The 18760-nt window shown below is 35.4% G+C and overlaps 1 protein-coding gene across 1 annotated transcript in view; it reads left to right on the top strand.

Annotated features, from left to right (window-relative positions):
• The first annotated feature begins 283 nt into the window (after positions 1–283).
• Positions 284–18760, top strand: part of Hibch (3-hydroxyisobutyryl-CoA hydrolase) — a 77868-nt gene continuing 59391 nt past the window's right edge. Inside the window, exons 1-4 of the mRNA XM_027924974.2 lie at positions 284–459; positions 7448–7490; positions 14000–14140; positions 16404–16488. Of these exons, the coding sequence (XP_027780775.1) occupies positions 425–459; positions 7448–7490; positions 14000–14140; positions 16404–16488 (304 nt within the window). The 5' untranslated portion in view covers positions 284–424. The remainder of the gene's footprint in view (positions 460–7447; positions 7491–13999; positions 14141–16403; positions 16489–18760) is intronic.

Here is an 18760-nt window from a genome sequence, read left to right on the forward strand (position 1 = left end):
TAAATAACATTTTAAATTTAAAATCATTAAAATTTCAGAAAAGTCATTGACATCAATCACAACTGGCCAAGACTGTTTGGGCTTTTCCCAAAACCGCCTCTGGAGGGCAATCTTCTTTCCTGCTAATCCGACAGAGTCAACTCCACCCTCTCCCACGGCCTGGCCTCAGCTCTTTCTCTCTGCTCTCGCTTTGGCCCCGCCCACGACCCTGGCCCCGCCCCAGCCCGTAGCTCAATCCATTTCCTCCTGTGGTTGCTCTTGCCCCGCCCCTTAGCGTAGCGTAGAGGAAAAGACGCCGTGGGCCGCTCTGGCATCTTGGAGGACTTGTCCTCTGTGTCGGGCGGCGTGGGGTTGTTCCGGTCTGTCGTGAGGTGCAAGTCCGGTACGTCTTTCTAGCTGCTTTAGCTCCGGATTTTTTTTGGCGATGGGACATCAGAACGTGTGGAGGCTAATGTCGAGGTAAGTGCCAAGGGCAGCTCATCACCTACTCTCGCCCAGGTGAGAAAAGGGTCCTGGGTGGCCGACTGTTTGGCTTCCAAGTTTCGAGTCCCACTTGTAGGCACAGCCTTCAAACCCGGCTTGCATGCTCTGATGCCCCCACGCCCTCTGCCCAGCTTTCCGCTTCTCTTCCTTCAGCAACATCTTTGCAGCATTACCTCCATTTTCTGTCACTGGCTCCTAATCATAAGCCACGGCGTTTTTTCCTTTTGGCATCTATTTCTTTCATTTATTAAAGGTGGGGTACAGTTTTGGGTCATGTAGGGATTCAAGTTAGAGTAAATTAACATGTGTCACGTTTTATGCAGCTAACAGACGTGCTTTGCTAGTTGTTGCACCTGTGCTGGTGGTGTGTGCCTTGGTTGGCTTTATTAGATGATTCCAGCGTTGTTACAGGGGCCTGGAACTTAGGGAATAGTGTTGAGGATATTTGACGTGACTTAGTGGGGAATGTGTGAAGACGTTAACTTTTTAAAAGTGCTCTTCACTGCAGGTTGGGCTCAGCACAGCAACTGTGGTAGCAATCATTTTGATGATAGGAAATTAGGCTGCATCAGTTTTAAGGCCTACTGCCTGCCCTTAAATAATACCACGTAGCAGCTGTGCCTCCTTGAAAGGGGATTTATTATTTCCTCCACAAGTTATTTCTGCTTAAGGATTTGCTTTAGGGGTTTTCTGCGAAGGGATTCATAGCGTTTCTTTGAAGAATAGTTATTGTTTCAGTAAAAAGTGTCTTTTGGTCTGACATTGTATCCATTGACCTGATTCTCAAATGTTTGTTACGCTTTGAAGGGCTACATTTTGTTTTCTTGGTATCTTAAAATTCCTCCCTGTACTTCTAATCACCTCATGGAGAAACTTAGTAAATACTAAGAATATCAGTACATATCTCATTGCCTCTGCTTTTTTGATGTCAGCAAATACCAAATTATTTGATAAACAAGACACGTTTATTGACGTTAACTTAGTTGGGTAAGAATATATTCCCACGGTTCATCTTGGGTTTATTCCCCCCACATTTCAAGATGCAGACTGGATTAGGGGAAGCCAGGGAGATTTTGTTTAGATATGCCTTTTCCAGATCCAGCTCTGAAGTGGGTATTATACTAACAAAACAGGACCTGAGGTTGGGTCATCCAGTCTAAGGTTGCCTAATCCACAAATGTATAAGGGAATAGGATGCCCCAGAGTGTTTTTGAGAGGTAAAAAGGGCCTGTGTGCCATGGTTGATATTGTTGGGCAATCCTACTTGAACTATGGCCTCCTTTGGCTTCTCTAGCATTGTCTTATGTTCCTGCTACCACTCTTCCACTACTTTTCTTGATTCAGTGTCAGTTCCTTGTACATTTTTTCGTCTCCAAATCATCTTTAACAATAACTTACATTTGTTTAACCTGATTTTTCCTGAGCTCTTGTGCTAGTTACAACTATCTGAATGTTTTGATTGCCCTTCGAATATGTTTGCTCATAATTGCAACCTTTACAACTCATTTGTTTCTCTTGGCATTATCAGTCTTCTAGATATCTAAAATTATGTAAGTTCTCCCATACTTCCAAACCTTATCTCTTCCTGCTGACTCAAATTTAATTATCACTTGCTAATTTTGCAAAGAGTTGATTGATGAATTTACCCTCATCCCAGTTTGAGTAGGTTCATACAAGACTGTTAGAGTCATCTTACTAAATTTTACTTTAGTGCCTGCCATTCTTCTGCTCAAAAGCTCTCAGAGGTACCCTTGTGTTCATGGACTTGAATAAAATTTACTGGCCTGGATTGCAAGGATTTGGCTTCAATTTATTTCACGAATACAATATTTTACAGTGATTCTAGCTGCAGGGAGATACTGTTCTAGGCAATTCTATTATCCTATAGCTATCTGGACTACTTGGTATTCTTACTGTTCCTTATCCAAGTCCCTTAAAGTCTGTAAGAATAGCATATATGAGACAGATAATTGGACAAAAGTGGTATTTAGTTACCAAATCTGGTAAGCATCTTAAAGGAAAGGCTCAGATATGAGAGAGCCAGATTTAGATAGAGGAAGTCAAAGTCAGTCTCTTAAATGGATTGATCTTTAAGTTGTTAATAGAACTCATTGTTTTTTTTTTTTTTCCATCTGTTCTGCTTAATTAAATTGTTTGGGTTCTTGCTCTTTGGCTGCTTCTTTTCTTTTTTCTTCTACTTAGGTGTCCAGAAGCTCAATTATGTGTTCCATCTCTCCCCACCCCAGTGTTCTAGGAGGCACATGTCCAAGTGCAGAGGCTGAAAATATGTGTTTAGTGATTCTAGATGATAGCATTTGGGGGCTGGTAAGCTAGGGAGAATGCTCTGTCTAAAGGAGGCAGTTCCTTAGCCCCCGACATTGTTGTCATTCCAGAATTTAGATACAGTGTTTCTATATCTACTTTTGGTTTTTCTGAAAAAGCTGGAAACTGCATGTTTATGTGAAATCTTTTGGTTTTTAAATATGCATAATTTTGAAACACTGCTGAATGGAAAAACAACAACAATGATAATGACAAAGAAGCACATTTTCAGACCTAGATAGCAACTTCTGGCCACTAATTTCCAATTGCAGCTCTCTTTTTATTTCTTACCAAAACTTGATACTTCCACAATTGTCTGTATATGTGAGTTCCTGCCTCTAGTCTTAACTTTTCTTTGAGGCTCCAGTCTCTTTTCTCCATTTGATTTTGAATGTTTCTACTTATTATCAGTACAAATTGAAATAAAAAAATCAAGTTCACATTTTATCCTACAAACCAGTTGTTTTCCTTTCCAATCTTTTCAATATATTCTTCTAACTATTTTTATTTGAAATCTTGGAGTCATTTTTGAAATAAGTCTTTTATTTTTCACTGTGTTTTTACTTCATAACTCAATAAATCATTCCTTTCTATTTCTACAGCTGCTCTCCTTCATCAGCTACTGCTTGAATTACTTGGTCTTCTGGACCTGATTTTCTGCCCTATTTACATCTTGCCTACTTCTGGTGTAATAATCTTAATTCTGGTGTAATTACTTATATAATGATATTCTTGCTTGGATAGTTTCATGTGGTGTTGTTTAATTTTGTAAACCTATTTTTGATTCATTGGCTTAATCATGTGAATGATTAAGTTCCCGTTCTTCTAAGACAATCGTTTTTATACTTTAGCATGCAACATAATCACCTGAAGAGTTTATTAAGCAGATTTCTGGGTCCCACTCCCACAATTTCTTATTCAATAGGTCTGTATTGGGACAGATATTTTGCATTTCTAATAAATTACCAGTGTAGAGTGACACAATTTGACATCACCTGAAAGAATTGAAATACACCTGTTCATAGAATTAAATTAGCAGTCTCTGAGATGTGCATGGCCTCTTCCTATCCACCAGATGGCAGTTTGGGAACCAATAGAAGGAAAAGAGAAAACCATAAATTCAGAATTACTTGGAGACTCTAACTTTTCAAGTACTTACTTTGAGATATAAAAGCTAATACCAAATTTTATTTTATGTTTTTACAGCGCTGGGGATTGAACCCAAGGTCTCACTCATGCTAGGCAAGTGCTGTACCACTGAACTACATCCCCAGTCCCAAAACCAGATTTTAAGTATTTTGAATATAAATTGGACTAGATGGAAACAATATGATTAAAAATAATCTGGCATGGAATTTAGTAATACTTAGTTTTTTGTTGATTTCCTGTAATAATTGGTCCAGGGATTTTTGTGACCCATAAATGCTGTACAGAGTGCTTTTGCACTTGGATTTGGTAGGTTTAGATTAACTTTTCTATGAGTGAAATAAGATTCTATCTCAAATAAAACTGAGACTTGAAGATGGGCCTGTGTTTACCTATTTCTTCTTTTGTCACAGGTAATATTTAAACTGTTACTTAGATTTGCTATGGAAACTCCTTCTTTAACTTTGAGCTGACTTTGGGTGCTGACCTCATTAAGGAATTCAAGGTCATTCTGCATTGAAAAAAAAAAAAAAAATAGCTCTTCATTTTCCTTTGATTCTGGGAATTGAACCTAAGGCCTTGAGCATGCTTAGGTACATTCAGCTCTTCAACTTTTTAGTATTTAAAACTTCCAAAAAGATAAAATTGATTCAAATTTAAAAAAGCTTATGTTAGTCTAAGTGTGGTTCAGATTTTAAGTCTGTATGAAAACCCTATTTAAAAAATAAGCTAGGATCTGTCACTTCAGTTTAATTTTTCTCAAGTGTTCATTTTAATGACAATTTGTCTGCATGTTGTTGTCATATCTATACCTATAACCCACCTCTCAAGTTTGATTAAGTGGTTTTTGGTCTGACTTTTTTTTTTTTTTTGGAATAAGAGTCTTTAGGTAAATTCTAATGTGAAAGCAGACTGGAGTCACTGGACTAGGATAAGAATATTTGTGATAAGGCAAATTCAAAATATGCTACTCCAGGAGTATGAAGTGTAACTGATTTGAGCAAATAGGCAGTTTCCCCTGTTTTGGTTTGATTGAATTGAATATAATATAAAGGGAAAGTAAATATAAATTTTGAATAATCATTTAGATTATAAATATTTTTTATATATTCAGGCATCTTCAGATGTGGTTATAGGTGGAAACAATTATCATATTATCTTTTTTTTTTTTTTAAGTCTCAGGATATTGCTATTGCTCCTCCTATAATCTCGAAGTATCCTTGAAAAACTAAACTGGAAAATTATTAATTCCACTAGATAGTGTATGTATCTGCACGTATACCCTTCTTAGTCTGCTGTGGCTGATTCCAGCTTTGACTTCTCTCCATATATCTTAAATTTAACTTATTAAACAAGAAGCATGTATCTCAATACATTCTAACTTCAGTATTTTTATATGTACTGTCACTACATTGTGAGTTTTTCAACGGCAAGAGATGTGATTTGGGGGAAACTTTTTTAAAGGGCCCAAAGGATAAAGATACAGTTTGATGAGATCTTCACAAACTAAACATTTCTAAAAATCCCTGGTGCCTGGATCAGGAGACAAGCTAACAACATCATCCTGGAAGCCCGTCTCATGGCCCTTCTAGTCACTACCTTCCCCCCATGTTGCTTTATATTTTCTTAATCATGATTTAAATAAGGTGCTTAAATGCACCATTCTGAAGTATATAGCTTGGTGAACTTTTATGTGTGTAGGTCGTTCTCTAATCATCCTCTGGATATAGTTTTCAACTTTACATGTTTCTTCGTGCACCTTTCCAGCTTCCCCCACCTTCTGCCATTCTGAAATTTGTTATTGATCATCATTTCCAAGGTGTATATTAACTTTGTATTCCTATACTAATATTTTTAGAATTAAAAAATTAGAATGTCTTGTGATTATTGTTTTGTAGCTTGCTTCCTTTATGTAATTTCTGTCATACTTGTTTTCCATGTTATATTATTTAAATATTTTTAAATAAGTATTTTTAGTGTTCATGTAATTGTTGTATATAAATGACACAATTTAAAAAATCACTCTATTTACTTTTTACTTTGCTTCTAGTTTTTCATTTTTTTAAATTTGTTGTGAACATCTTTATAAATCAGACCTTGCAAATGTTGATGGAATTACTAGGTGGAAGAGAATTTTTTTAAAAAATATTTTCAGTTATAGATGGACACAATGCCTTTATTTATTGATTTTTATGTGGTGCTGAGGACCAAACCCAGTGCTTTATACATGCTAGGCAAATGCTCTACCATGAGTCACATCTCCAGCCCCTCAGAATGTTTTTTTTTCCTTATTAATATTTCAGGGTCTCTGTATGTTTTCCAGGCTGGCCATGAATTCCTGGGCTCAAGTGATCCTTCTGCCTCAACCTCTTGAGTGCTGGGACCATACGCAAGTGCCAGCATGCCCAGATAATCTTTTTAAAGGTTGTGGATCTATATTTACATAACTCCTACTAGAAGAGCAGTACCAATTTATATTTCTCTCAGCAGTGTCTGAGAATGCCTATTTTATTGCTTCCATACCAAACTTTAAAAATTAATACACTTTATTTTTTAGAGCATTTTAGGTTTGTAGAAAAATTGAGCAGAAAATTTTGACAAATGTATAATGCCTTGTACCTAGTGTTACAGTGTAATGTGATTATTTTCACTGCCCTAAATGTTTCCTGTCTCCACCTATTCATCTTTCCCTTCTGCTCCCAGACCTCTGGCAACTAATGATCTTCCTATTCCATAGTTTTGCCTTTTTCAGAATATCATACACTTGAAATCATGCAGTATTAGTCTTTTCAAATTGATGACTTTCACTCAGAAGTACACACTCTCCCCCCCTTTGGGTGTGTGACATAATAATCTCTCTCTATTATTGCTGAATAATAGTCTATTTTATAGATGTACCAAAGTTGGATTGTACTTTGCTCATTAAAGGACATTTTGGTTACTTCCACATTTTGAGCAATTATAAATGAAGCTAACATAACATTCATGTGCAGATTTTATTATAGACATAAGTTTTCAACTTATTTGGTAAGACACAAGGAGTGGAAGCTGGGCACAGTGGCACACACCTATAATCCCAGCGACTCAGGAGACTGAAGCAGGGAGGATCACAAGTTCAAGACCAGCCTCAGCATCTTAGTGAGACTCTGTCTCAGATATAAAGGGTTGGGGATATAACTCAGGAGTAAAATGCCCCTGGGTTCTATCCCCAGTATTGGAGAAGGGGAAAAAAAGGAGTCAAGGAGTGGGATTGCTAGATCATATGGTAAGAATATATTTAGTTTTTCAGTTTTGTAAGAAATTGCCAAACTTTTTCAAAAGGGCTCTACTCTTTGATTGCTAAAATTATCAGCAGTGAATAAGTTAAATCTTTTTTCTTTAACTTTTTGTTCTAATAATTTCTAGAAGAGGCTTAAGCAAAAGGCAATATAGTATTTGTAGATTGAGATATGACTGTCCACATTACTATGCTCATTGTATTCTACATTTGTTTCAGGTTTAACTCATTCAGAAGAACCAATATCATTTTGCAGCATTTGGTAAGTTTGGCCTTTGTTTAGCTGGCCTTATTGTTTTGTGATATGTAACTTAAAATGTCATTTTTATACAAGTAGAAAAATACTGGCATGGCAGGTTTCCTTGACCTTGGTATACCATTGTTCTCAATGAGTGCTGGGACTTATTGAGAACAATGAGTCCTCATAACCTTATGTCACCTCCTATCATAAGGTTATGATAGGTGACATAAGGTTATGATAAAAAGCATGGAGAAGCATGAGTGTTTGAGTTTAAATAATGGGTCTACTTCTTCATCTTAGGCAGATTATATATATATATATATATATATATATATATATATATATATGTTTAATATACATTACATATATAAAATATATATCATATATCTGACACATACATATATTTACATATGAATAAATAAAATCAAGATAATATTATCTTAGAGTGTTTATGAATGATAAATAAGATAATAAATTTAAAAATCTAGCATAGTACATGGCATGTGGTCAATTTATAAGTTAGTAATTATTGTACTGATACTTTGCAAACGTAAATGTCCTTAGTTTATCAGTTTGTAAGGAAGAAATTCTGTTTTTCCCTCTTATATATCTTATGTAGACTGACAAGTATCTTGCACATAAGAAATAACAGGTTATATAAATAAGTACTATAGGGGCTGGGGTTGTGGCTCAGCGGTAGAGCGCTTGCCTAGCATGTGAGAAGCCCTAGTTTTGTCCTCAGCACCACACAAAAATAAATGAATAAAATAAAGGCATCGTGTCCAACTACCCCTAAAAAATATTTAAAAAAAATAAGTACTATAGCACTAACTGTACTCCTGGTGCTGTTCTAAGTACTTGATATTTATTAGCTGAATTAATTCTTATAGTCCTGTGGGGTATACTGCAGTTTTAAAACGTCTAAACTAAAATATTTTGTTAGTTTGTCATTAATGCATTTAGTGGCAAAATTGTACCTGAATATATATATATATTAATATCTTTATTTTGTTTATGTGGTGCTTGGGATCAAACTCAGTGCCTCACACATGCTAGGCAGGTGCTCTACCATTGAGCCACAATTCCAGCCCCAATCTGAACATATTTGAAGCTCTTTTTATCTTTGTCCTAACTAGTGTGACTATTCATGGTTTGGTGCAGAAATACAGAAGGATTTGATTATAATGTTCTGACCCAGGCTTCATTTGGAGTGGTTTACATAGTATATGATATGTACTATGTTACTTATCTAAAACAAGAACATTTTCTTGAATTAAAAGATTGTGGCCTCATCTTATTTTATGAAACTGAGCGACAAGGAGACTAAGTAACATACACAGTGTCACACAGCTAGTAAATATGAGGTGTGATATGAATCCAGACAGACTGGCTTCATTGACTTGCCTACTGTACTGTATAGCTTCTGACAAGAGTGGGCACTCAGTAGCTATTGCAAAGTGTACTTTAGTTATTGCTAAGGTGGAGATGGAAATGTGAAGATTATGTTATCCCTTTCTACTCTTATTTTAGTCAGTTGACATACATTGGGACTGAGGAGTTTCCTTGAAAAAGAACTTATCAGTGTAGTAATTCACAAATTTAGACACTGTACAGAGGGGGAAAGACATGACAGCCAGATCACATGGGTACTGTGGTGACATGGGGCATAAACTTCCCACTTTGAAGTAGGGAAGAAAAACTGAACTGTCATCAGAGCCTAAGGACTGAGTGCTTTTGGGTCCCAGTGTTAGCTTTGACATGATCCAGGGATAGAGAGGATCCCAAGCAGTCCTTCTGTGACCCTTCTAAGAGAACCAATGGAGTCACAGTTTTTCTTTTTTGGGGGAGGGGGTGTGAGGGCATGAGAGTACCAGGGATTGAACCCAAGGGTGTTTGTGTTTTACTTCTGAGTTACATACTTAGCACTTTTTACATTTTGAGACAGGGTTTCACCAAAAAAAAAAAAAAAAAAAAAAAAAAGTTGCTGGGGCTGGCCTTGGATTTGCAATCTTCCTGCCTCAGCCTCCTGAATTGGCTAGGATTACTGGTGTGCCCAACTGGATTCATGCTTTCTTTTTATTTCATTGAATGATGGCTAGAAACATTTCTTCTTCCCTTTCTTTATTCTTACCCTTTCCCCACAACGTTCTTTCCTCATATACACTTTGGATTGTATGAGAATTTTGTTTCTGATTCTAGTGTCTGATCTTTCCTGACATAAGTTTCTTTTTACAGAAAACTTTTTTAGGTTTTAGTTAAAAATTGTTGGTGTTATTTTTGTAGAAAAGAGTGTTTTTTTTTCCTTTAGAATTAATGAAAACATATATAGATGAGTCTAACACTGGAATGTTTTTCCCCTTCTGCCCTTTTGCATGAATGATTTTGATTCATGAACCAATAGTTGTTTTCAGGTTTTGAGAGTGCCTTGTTTTTCAGGTAGGAAGAAATATCCTTTCATTTGTTAATTCAATTATATCATCCTAATGGCATTGATGTGAGAAGATTCTGAGATAGTTTTTGTTTAAGACCTGATCTTTGTAAATGTCCTGTACAAATACTTAGCCTAAGTGTTTCAAAATCCATACTTAAGATGTTCTTGCATCATTATTATAGCAAAAATTGAAAATTATTCAGTTCCTATCAATAGGCATTGATATGTAATAACATTTTACACACCTGATAAAAATAAGTAGATGGGCTGAGTATGCAGTCTGCAAAATCCATATTGAGAATTTGTCACAAACATTGGTTAAATGGTCTGGTTTCTTCAAAAAATGAAAGGAAAAGAAAGGAATGGAGGAGAGCCTGTAGATTAAAATACTTGAAAGATAGTTTGTTCATTTAGATAGTTTGTTCATTTTTAAAAATGAACAAACTATCTGGATACATGCTTGACATTTATTATAAAACCTAGGAGAGGGGCTGGGGTTATGGCTCAGCGGTAGAGCACTCACCTCACACGTGCAAGGTCCTAGGTTCGATCCTCAACCACATATAAATAAATAGTCACCTAGGAGAGTTTTACTTTTCTGGAGAGGGAGCAGCTGTGATTGGGGTGGGACAGCTGTGATTGGTGAAGGACTTTGGTTCTGTCTAAAAAGCATTGATTCTGGGATTTGATTTTTACCCCAAATACAAGGGTCAGTACATCCAGGATGTTCCAGCAAATTACCATAGACTGGGTGACCTAAAAGCAAACATTTCTCTTAGTTCTGGAGAGGGAGGCTGGAGAGTCCAAGATCAAGGCACCAACAGATTTAGTGTCTGACAAGGGCCTGCCTCAGAGTACATTAGTTGGCCATGTTGGCTTTCTTTTTGCTGCATCTTCACGTGGTGGGTGTTGGGTGGGGAGCTTTCTAAAGGTTCTTTTATAAGGGCACTGGTACCACTCATCAAGGCTGTGTCCTCGTGACTTTATCAATCTTACCTTCCTAATATAGAATCTTGGAGATTAGAATTTCAATGTATGAATGTGGGAGGGACACAAATGTCCAGTCTAGAATACAAACTTATAGCTTGTTATGAATTTATGGATGGTGGCAGAAAATATAAAACTCTTGGGTTAGAGACAAAGGACTTTATCATTTATTATGATGGAAGGAAGATAAACTGGAGTGTCCTCAGGGATTGAGGGATGAGTGTTTCTGGGCCCTGGTGTTTGCTTTGACATGTACTTCAGGCAAAGACAGAAAGTATTTCAAGCAGTTTTTCTGTGACTCTTCTAAAAGAACCAGCACTTTTTATTTTTCATTTTGAGACAAGATCTCTCTAAATTGTCTAGGTTGGTCTCCAACTTGTGATCCTCCTACCTCAGACTCCCAAGTAGCTGGGATTACAAAGGTGTGCTGCCATGCCCAGCTAAAACAGTTTTCTAAGTCTCTTAACGTAGTAGTTTCTAAGTCTAATCTATCATTCTTTTAAAAAGGTAATTAAAATTTTGTTTTGAATAGGTAGTATATGGATACAGATGGTACAAAATTGAGGGTTCAAAGGGCTGTCCTGCTCCTGTGTTTTAGATGCCAGTTTTCCTTCCTGGAAGTAAATATTTTCTAGTTCTATGAAAGAATGCTTGGTATTTTAATAGGAATTGCATTAAATCTGGGTAATGCTTTTAGTAGTATGGCCATTTTGACAATGATAATTCTGCCTCTCCAAGAGCATGAGAGATCTTTCCATCTTCTAAGGTCTTCTTCAATTTCTTTCTTTAGTGTTCTGTAGTTTTCATTGTAGAGGTCTTTCATTTCTTTTGTTAGATTTGATTCTCAGCTTTTTTTTTTTTTTTTCTAGGCTATGGTGATTGATGTAATTCTAATTTCTCTTCAGTTGATTCATTACTGATGTATAGGAACACATTTGATTTATGGGTATTGATTTTATATCTTGCTACTTTGCTGAATTCATTTATTAATCCTAGAAGTTTTCTGGTGGAATTTTTTTGGATCTTCTAAATATAGAATCAGCAAATAGTGATACTTTCAGTTCTTCTTATCCTATTTGTATCCCTTTAATTTCTTTTGTCTAATTGCTCTGGCTACAGTTTCCGGGATTATGTTGAATAGAAGTGGTTACAGAGAGTATCTCTGTCTTGTTCCAGTTTTTAGAGAGAATGCTTTCAATTTTTCTCCATTTAGAATGATGTTGGCCTTGGGTATAGCAGAGACAGCTTTTTCAATGTTGAGGTATGTTCCTATTATCTCTAGTTTTTCAAATGTTTTGAACATGAAGGGGTGATGTTTTCTGTCAAATGCTTTTTCTGCATCTATTGAGATGATCATATGATTCTTGTCTTTAAGTCTATTGATGTGAAGAATTAAGTTTATTGATTTCTGTTTGTTGAACCAAACTTGCATCCCTGGGATGAACCCCACTTGATCCTGGTACACTATCTTTTTAATATGTTTTTGTATGTGATTTGCCAGAATTTTACTGAGAATTTTTGCAACAATGTTCATCAGGGATTCTTTTTAGAGTCCCTAGCATGTGCTCATATGAATGATTATATTTTGTTTAAGTATATTTTCTCACTGATGAACATTTTAGTCTTTCATGTGAGTCCACACAGTCACTTGCTCTCTTTCTTTCTTTTCCTTTTTTTTTGGGGGAGTGGGGTGGGGTGGGGTGGAGCTGGGGATCGAACACAGTGCCTGACACATGCTAGGCAAGTACTCTACCATCAAGCTACGTGTGCTAGGGATTGAACCCATATTTTACTACAATTTATAGTGTTAAGTAAGTTTGAATTTCTCTAGTGAGAAATTTAAATTGAAAAGATACACTCTTTCCTGTTGTTTAATAGTCTTTCCTAAAACTTTTTAAATGCATATAAATTATATTTAATATGATAATGAATTTTAATGATTAGTTTCAATCTTAAATATGTAGCATGATTTTATAAAGGAGAACTTAAGCATTCTGTAAACGTTGTATATGCTTTAAAAATATGGACTCCTGAATTTTATTAGATCTTAGTAAGTGTGCTGTTTAGCTTTAAATGGCATACTTCAGTTAATTTTTTTAGTTCGAACTGACTTTTAATTTTATGTTGCACATTTTTCCCATTTAAGGTTTAAGTAATTGTCCTTGGATAAAAAGTGTTAAGAATGGTGGTGCCATGAGCCCTGATATTTATGTGTGACACAATTCTGGAAAATTGCTGTTTAGTTAAACCCGTGTTCTTTAAGGAGTTAAATTAGTACTGTATATTACAGAAATGGAGATTTGGTGATAACTTTATATTGTGTAAGGCGCTAAGTAAGTGTATAGGCAACTTTTTTCCAAACATATAACATGTAAGTCTGAAGTTTTATAATCTTGCCTCAGACTTCTTTTTCTGCCTGCCATCAATCACATCAATCATTCCTTTAATTGGTCTTTTTTTTTTAAGTTTATTTTGAGATAGGTCTTGCTGAGTTTCTGGGGCTGGCCTCAAACTTATGACTCTCTTGTTTCAACCTTCCAAATAGCTGGAATTACAGGCATTAGCCCCCATACCTGGCTCTGTTCCACTCATTTTTACATCTTCATATTTCCAAATTTTCATTGCTTATGGCTTAGTAAGTGCTGTTCCTTCTAGCTGGAATTCTTACTCCCTTTTTCTCAATATACATTAAAATGGCCCAGGCCAGATATTACCTTTAAAAAACAAAACAAAAAACGCCATCTATAAGGTAATGTAGTCAGAATTTTTTTATTTGCTCCTTTTTTCTATTTTAATTTTACTTTCTCATTGCCTAACATAGAGCTTGAAAAATAGTAAGTTAAGAGATTTAAGAGTATTTTATGGTCCAGGAAATTCTAGTACTAGGCTTTATTATAAATCAGTTGATTCAGAAAAAAATTCAGGAGATATGTGTAGTTTGCTTTGGAATTTGTCCATCTATACTGACTAAATAACTTTAGAAATATTTGTCAGATTGCCTATTTATTCATTCCTTTGGTAATTGTTAACATGAAAGGGTTTTGTGTGTGTTTTGATGTGGACTTGCAACAAAAAGTGAATTTTATCATGAAGTTGTTCTTTGCTTACACAGAGAATGTCCAAGCACACAGAAGCTGCAGAGGATGTACTTCTGGAAAAAAAAGGTTGCGCAGGAGTGATTACACTTAATAGACCGAAGTTACTCAATGCACTGAATCTTAATATGACTCAGCAGATTTACTCACAGTTAAAGGTTTGTAATTTCTGAAAGCATTTATATGGATCATTTAAAAAATGTATCATAATAAAATATTTTATCCCACAGAATCTTTCACAGTTTGGTTGTAAAGATTCTATCCCATTTAGTCATAGGGCTCTTTTGATTATGTACCCAAGCCCCAATGATTCTTGAGTCCTTGGTGCTTTCCTGTGTGATTATCTCTGGGACCTTGGTGATAAGAAGTCTACTCCCTTGCAGGACAACCCCTTCCACTTTTTTTTTTTTTTTTTAAATATTTTTTTAGTTGTAGTTGGACTTATGGCTTAGCAAGTTGTTTATTTTATTTATTTATTTATTTGGTGCAGAGGATTGAACCCAGCACCTCACATGTGCTAGGTGAGCGCTCTATTGCTGAGCCACAAGCCCAGTCCCCCCTTCCACTTTTTTAAAAAAATATTTTTCTAGTTGTAGTTGAATGTAATATCTTTATTTATTTTTATGTGGTGCTGAGGATCGAACCCAGCGTGTCAACTGCCCAAAGCGGGTGCTCTACCAATGAGCTACAGCCCCAGCCCCACCTTCCACTTTTATATAGCTCTGATTTTTAACAAGTTCCTTTTTGTATTCTGTCATTCTTTGTTTCTCTGATCTTTGAGCCAATGATACAGCTCTGCCTCATAGAACATGAGTGTACGAATCTACTTTGTCTGCATATGGTAGCCTTTTGGCTAAAAAACAGCTGTTTTTATCTGCCTGGCCTGCCTTTTTTTTTTTTTTTTTTAAACCAACAGATATTATTGAGGGGGCTCCCAGAAGGAGAAGAAAAGGAGAGGCAGAGAGCAGAGAAAGGAGGGGAGGAGGGCAGAAAGAAAGAGAGCAGAGAGGAAAGGGAAGATAGCAGGAAGAGGAAAGAAAGAAGAGGAAGAGAGGAAGAGAGCAGAGAGCAGAGCCAGGCCTGCTTTTTCTTAAAGAAGGCTATAAACCTTTCTAATTAAATTACATAGAGTGATAGAAAAATGTAACACTTAAAGTCAGACTACTTATGTTTCAAACTTGGATTTCTACTTGTTAACCATGTACATTGGAAAATTGATTTCCTTATTTCTCCCTTTTTTCAGCTATGAAATAGGGATGATGATCTTTTCTAGAATGATCACAAAGATTAAATGAAATAGTATGTGGAAGTACCTAATATGGCTTGCCATGTAGGTGTTGAACAAATGTTAGTTCTCTCCTGGCCTTTAATTTCTTATTCTTCACTTCATGATCTCTTTCATTCTTGTGTTCTGTTTGAGACATCTTATAGTATGTCCTAAATTGCCACCACAGAAATTATCCAAGTATTACAAGTCAGAGTTGGACTAGAGTGGAAGAAAGTAAAAACTTCCATGTCAGAAGAGCATATTTTTATTATTGTAGTTCAGAATTGCATTGCTCTTTTGAAAGTCATCTGTCTGGCTATATCTCTTTCTTGTGCACTTATAATTTTATTCTGTAAAATAGAGTTCATAGAATTCCTGTTAATTTTTCATTGGACTGTTCTAACCTTTTGAATTTCCATTGGTACTTTATGCAATTATTCTATTTATAGGTGGTGGTAGGAATGAAATCTAGGTCCTTGCTCATATGCTAAGTTCTGTACCACTGAACAACATCCCCAGCCCCAGATCCTGCTTATTTGTTAGTGGTTCTTACCAACCCCCAGAATTTGTACATTTGATTAATATCATAAGTGGTTTTGCTCTATTACTTATAAATGTTTCAGTAGAAAGTGTCATACTATAATAGAAAGGTTATTCCTTGGGCTGGATTTGTGGCTCTGTGGTAGAATGTTTGCCTAGCATGTGTGAGGAACTGAGTTTGATCCCCAGCACCACATAAAAATAAACTAATAAAATAAAGGTATTGTGTCCATCTGCAACTAAAAAAAAGTTATTCCTCTGTTAACAATCTTTGGGTTGATTTGTTTACCAGATTTATAAGTTTATGTAACATATTACCTTTAAGTCCATATTTACTCACCTTGGTCTTAAAGTTATGGTTTATATTTCAGATGCTATCATGAAATTTGGATCACAGAATGTATTCATTTAGCATCCTTGTTGAAATAGCCTCTACTTTATCTTAGAAAAGAAAATGAAGTTCATTCCATGATGAAATGGAATGAATGAGATCCATTCCTCTGGATATGCTTTATAAAAGGTTGTATTTATATATGTACATGTATAGATATGGATGTGTACCTTTGAGTTTGTATTACAGTATGCTTATACCATCTTCTTTAACATTTGGATAGAAGTGGGAGCAAGATCCCGAAACTTCCCTGATTATTATAAAGGGAGCTGGAGGAAAGGCTTTCTGCGCTGGGGGTGATATCAGAGGTAAAAACTCTCCCTACCCCTCATGTAAATGCTTCCTCCCCACTAGAACTGATAAAGTATTGGCAAGTTTTTGTGGCAATTTGTAATATGATATACTTTTTTAGAATTTTTTGGTTACGAGTTAATCTTAAAAATGCAGAAAAATTTAGAGACTTACCTTTTGCTGGTAGTAGTAGAAAATGAGGAGAATAGAGATTTTTTTTCTTCACTACACATTTGCCCTTTGGAAACTTGGATATTGTATCTCTCCTTAAATTGTCCTAAACAAGGTATCCATAGTGGTGTGTGAATCCGCTTCATATTTTAGAATAGCTGATATTAAGCATTTCTGTTTGTTATGTAATTTGGCAATCTGATCATGTTGAGTGACTTCCCAATCTCCAAATATCACCTACTGTTATATATTCCCATAACTTTCACATTTTCCTACTATTTATGATCTAAAGCGAACACTTTCTATATACTTAATGGATTTTTTTCTTTTTTTGGTACCAGGGATTGAATCCAGGGGCACTTTACCATTAAGCCACATCCCCAGCCTTTTTGTATTTTATTTAGAGACAAGGTCTGACTAAATTGCTTAGGGCCTTGCTAAGTTGTTGAGGCTGGCTTTGAACTGAAAATCCTCCTTCCTCAAAAAATGTAAGAATTTAATTCAGACTTAAATCCCAAGATCCTGGGATTATAGGCATGTACCACTGTGCCAGGCTTATTTCTACTTTATATATATTGTGTGTGTATTTATATATTTACATGTGTATAAACATACAGAGATAAATAAAAGTTACTTTTCAAATTGTTTGGGTCAATCTGTACCTGTTTAGCTGTTTAAGAGAGAAGAAATATTTCTTAGGATCAAAGTCATGTACTTACTGTTACCACTATTCATTGTCCATATATATACATATAGAAAACTGTTTTTACAATTTATATTTATTTTCTTATGGAGTGGGCAGGATCCAGGGACATTTTCTCCTAGTATTCTTGTTTTGCATTTTTTTTTTTTTCGTATTGTGATAAGATGATAATATTTGGGTTGATTTGTTCATCAAATTTACAAGTTAATATAAGTCATTAAGAATAGGAAGAAACAATCTGGATTTAGGATATAATTTTAAGTATGTATTAGATTTGAAGTAACTGAGTTTTAAAATTGATGTTTAATATAAATTTTGATTGCTTAAACTGATTTGTTAATTAAATAGTTTTTGAATTTGTTGTTTTACCTACAACATGAATTTTTTTGTGTGTATGTATGGTGCTAGGGATTGAACCCAGGGCTTCATATATGCATGTATGTTCTCTGCCTCTGAACTACACTCCCAGCCCCCATGTGAATATTTTTTTAAAAATTTCTTGAATTTGTTCTAATCAGTTATACATGACAGTAGAATGCATTTTGACATATACAAATGGAGCACAATTTCTCATTCTTCTGACTGTACCTGGTGAGAGTCACACCAGTAGTGTAATCATACATATATTTATGGTAATAATGTCTGTCTCATTCTACTGCCCTTCCCTTTCCCACAGCCCCATGCCTCCCCTCACTCCCCTCTGCATAATCAGGAGTTCCTTTATTCTTCCCTACACTGCCCCCTGCAATGGATCAACATTAACTTACCAGAGAAAATGTTGAGCCTATGGTTTTGGGAATTGGCTCTAGTTTCATCCAGTTACCTGCAAATGCCATAATTGCATTCTTTAAGGTTTTGTAATATTCCATTGTGTATATAGACCATGTTTTCTTTATCCATTCATCTATTGAAGGGCATCTAGTTTGGTTCCATAGTTTATTGTGAATTGAGCTGCTATAAATATTGATGTGGCTACATCATTGCAGTATGCTGATTTTAAATCCTTTGGGTATAAACCAAGGAGTGGGATAGCTGGGTCAAATGGTGGTTCTGTTTCAAGTTTTCTGAGGAATCTCCATACTGCTTTCAATAGTGGTTGTGCCACTTTCCAGTCTCACCAGCAATGTATAAATTTATTAGTTCCGGAAGTTTTCTGGTAGAATTTTTTTGGATCTTCTACATATAGAATCATGTCATCAGCAAATAGTGATATTTTTAGTTCGTCTTTTCCTATTTGTATCCCTTCTTGTTAGGAAGTCAGGTTCTAAACCATTTTCTCCCACATCTTTGTCAACACTTATTATTGCTTGTAAAATAAATAAATATATAAATATAAATAAATAAATAAATATATATATATATATATATATATATATATATATATATATATATATACACACACACACACACACTTC

The sequence above is a fragment of the Marmota flaviventris genome, chromosome 11, assembly GCF_047511675.1.
Source record: "Marmota flaviventris isolate mMarFla1 chromosome 11, mMarFla1.hap1, whole genome shotgun sequence".
In the NCBI taxonomy this organism is placed as follows: Eukaryota; Metazoa; Chordata; class Mammalia; order Rodentia; family Sciuridae; genus Marmota; species Marmota flaviventris.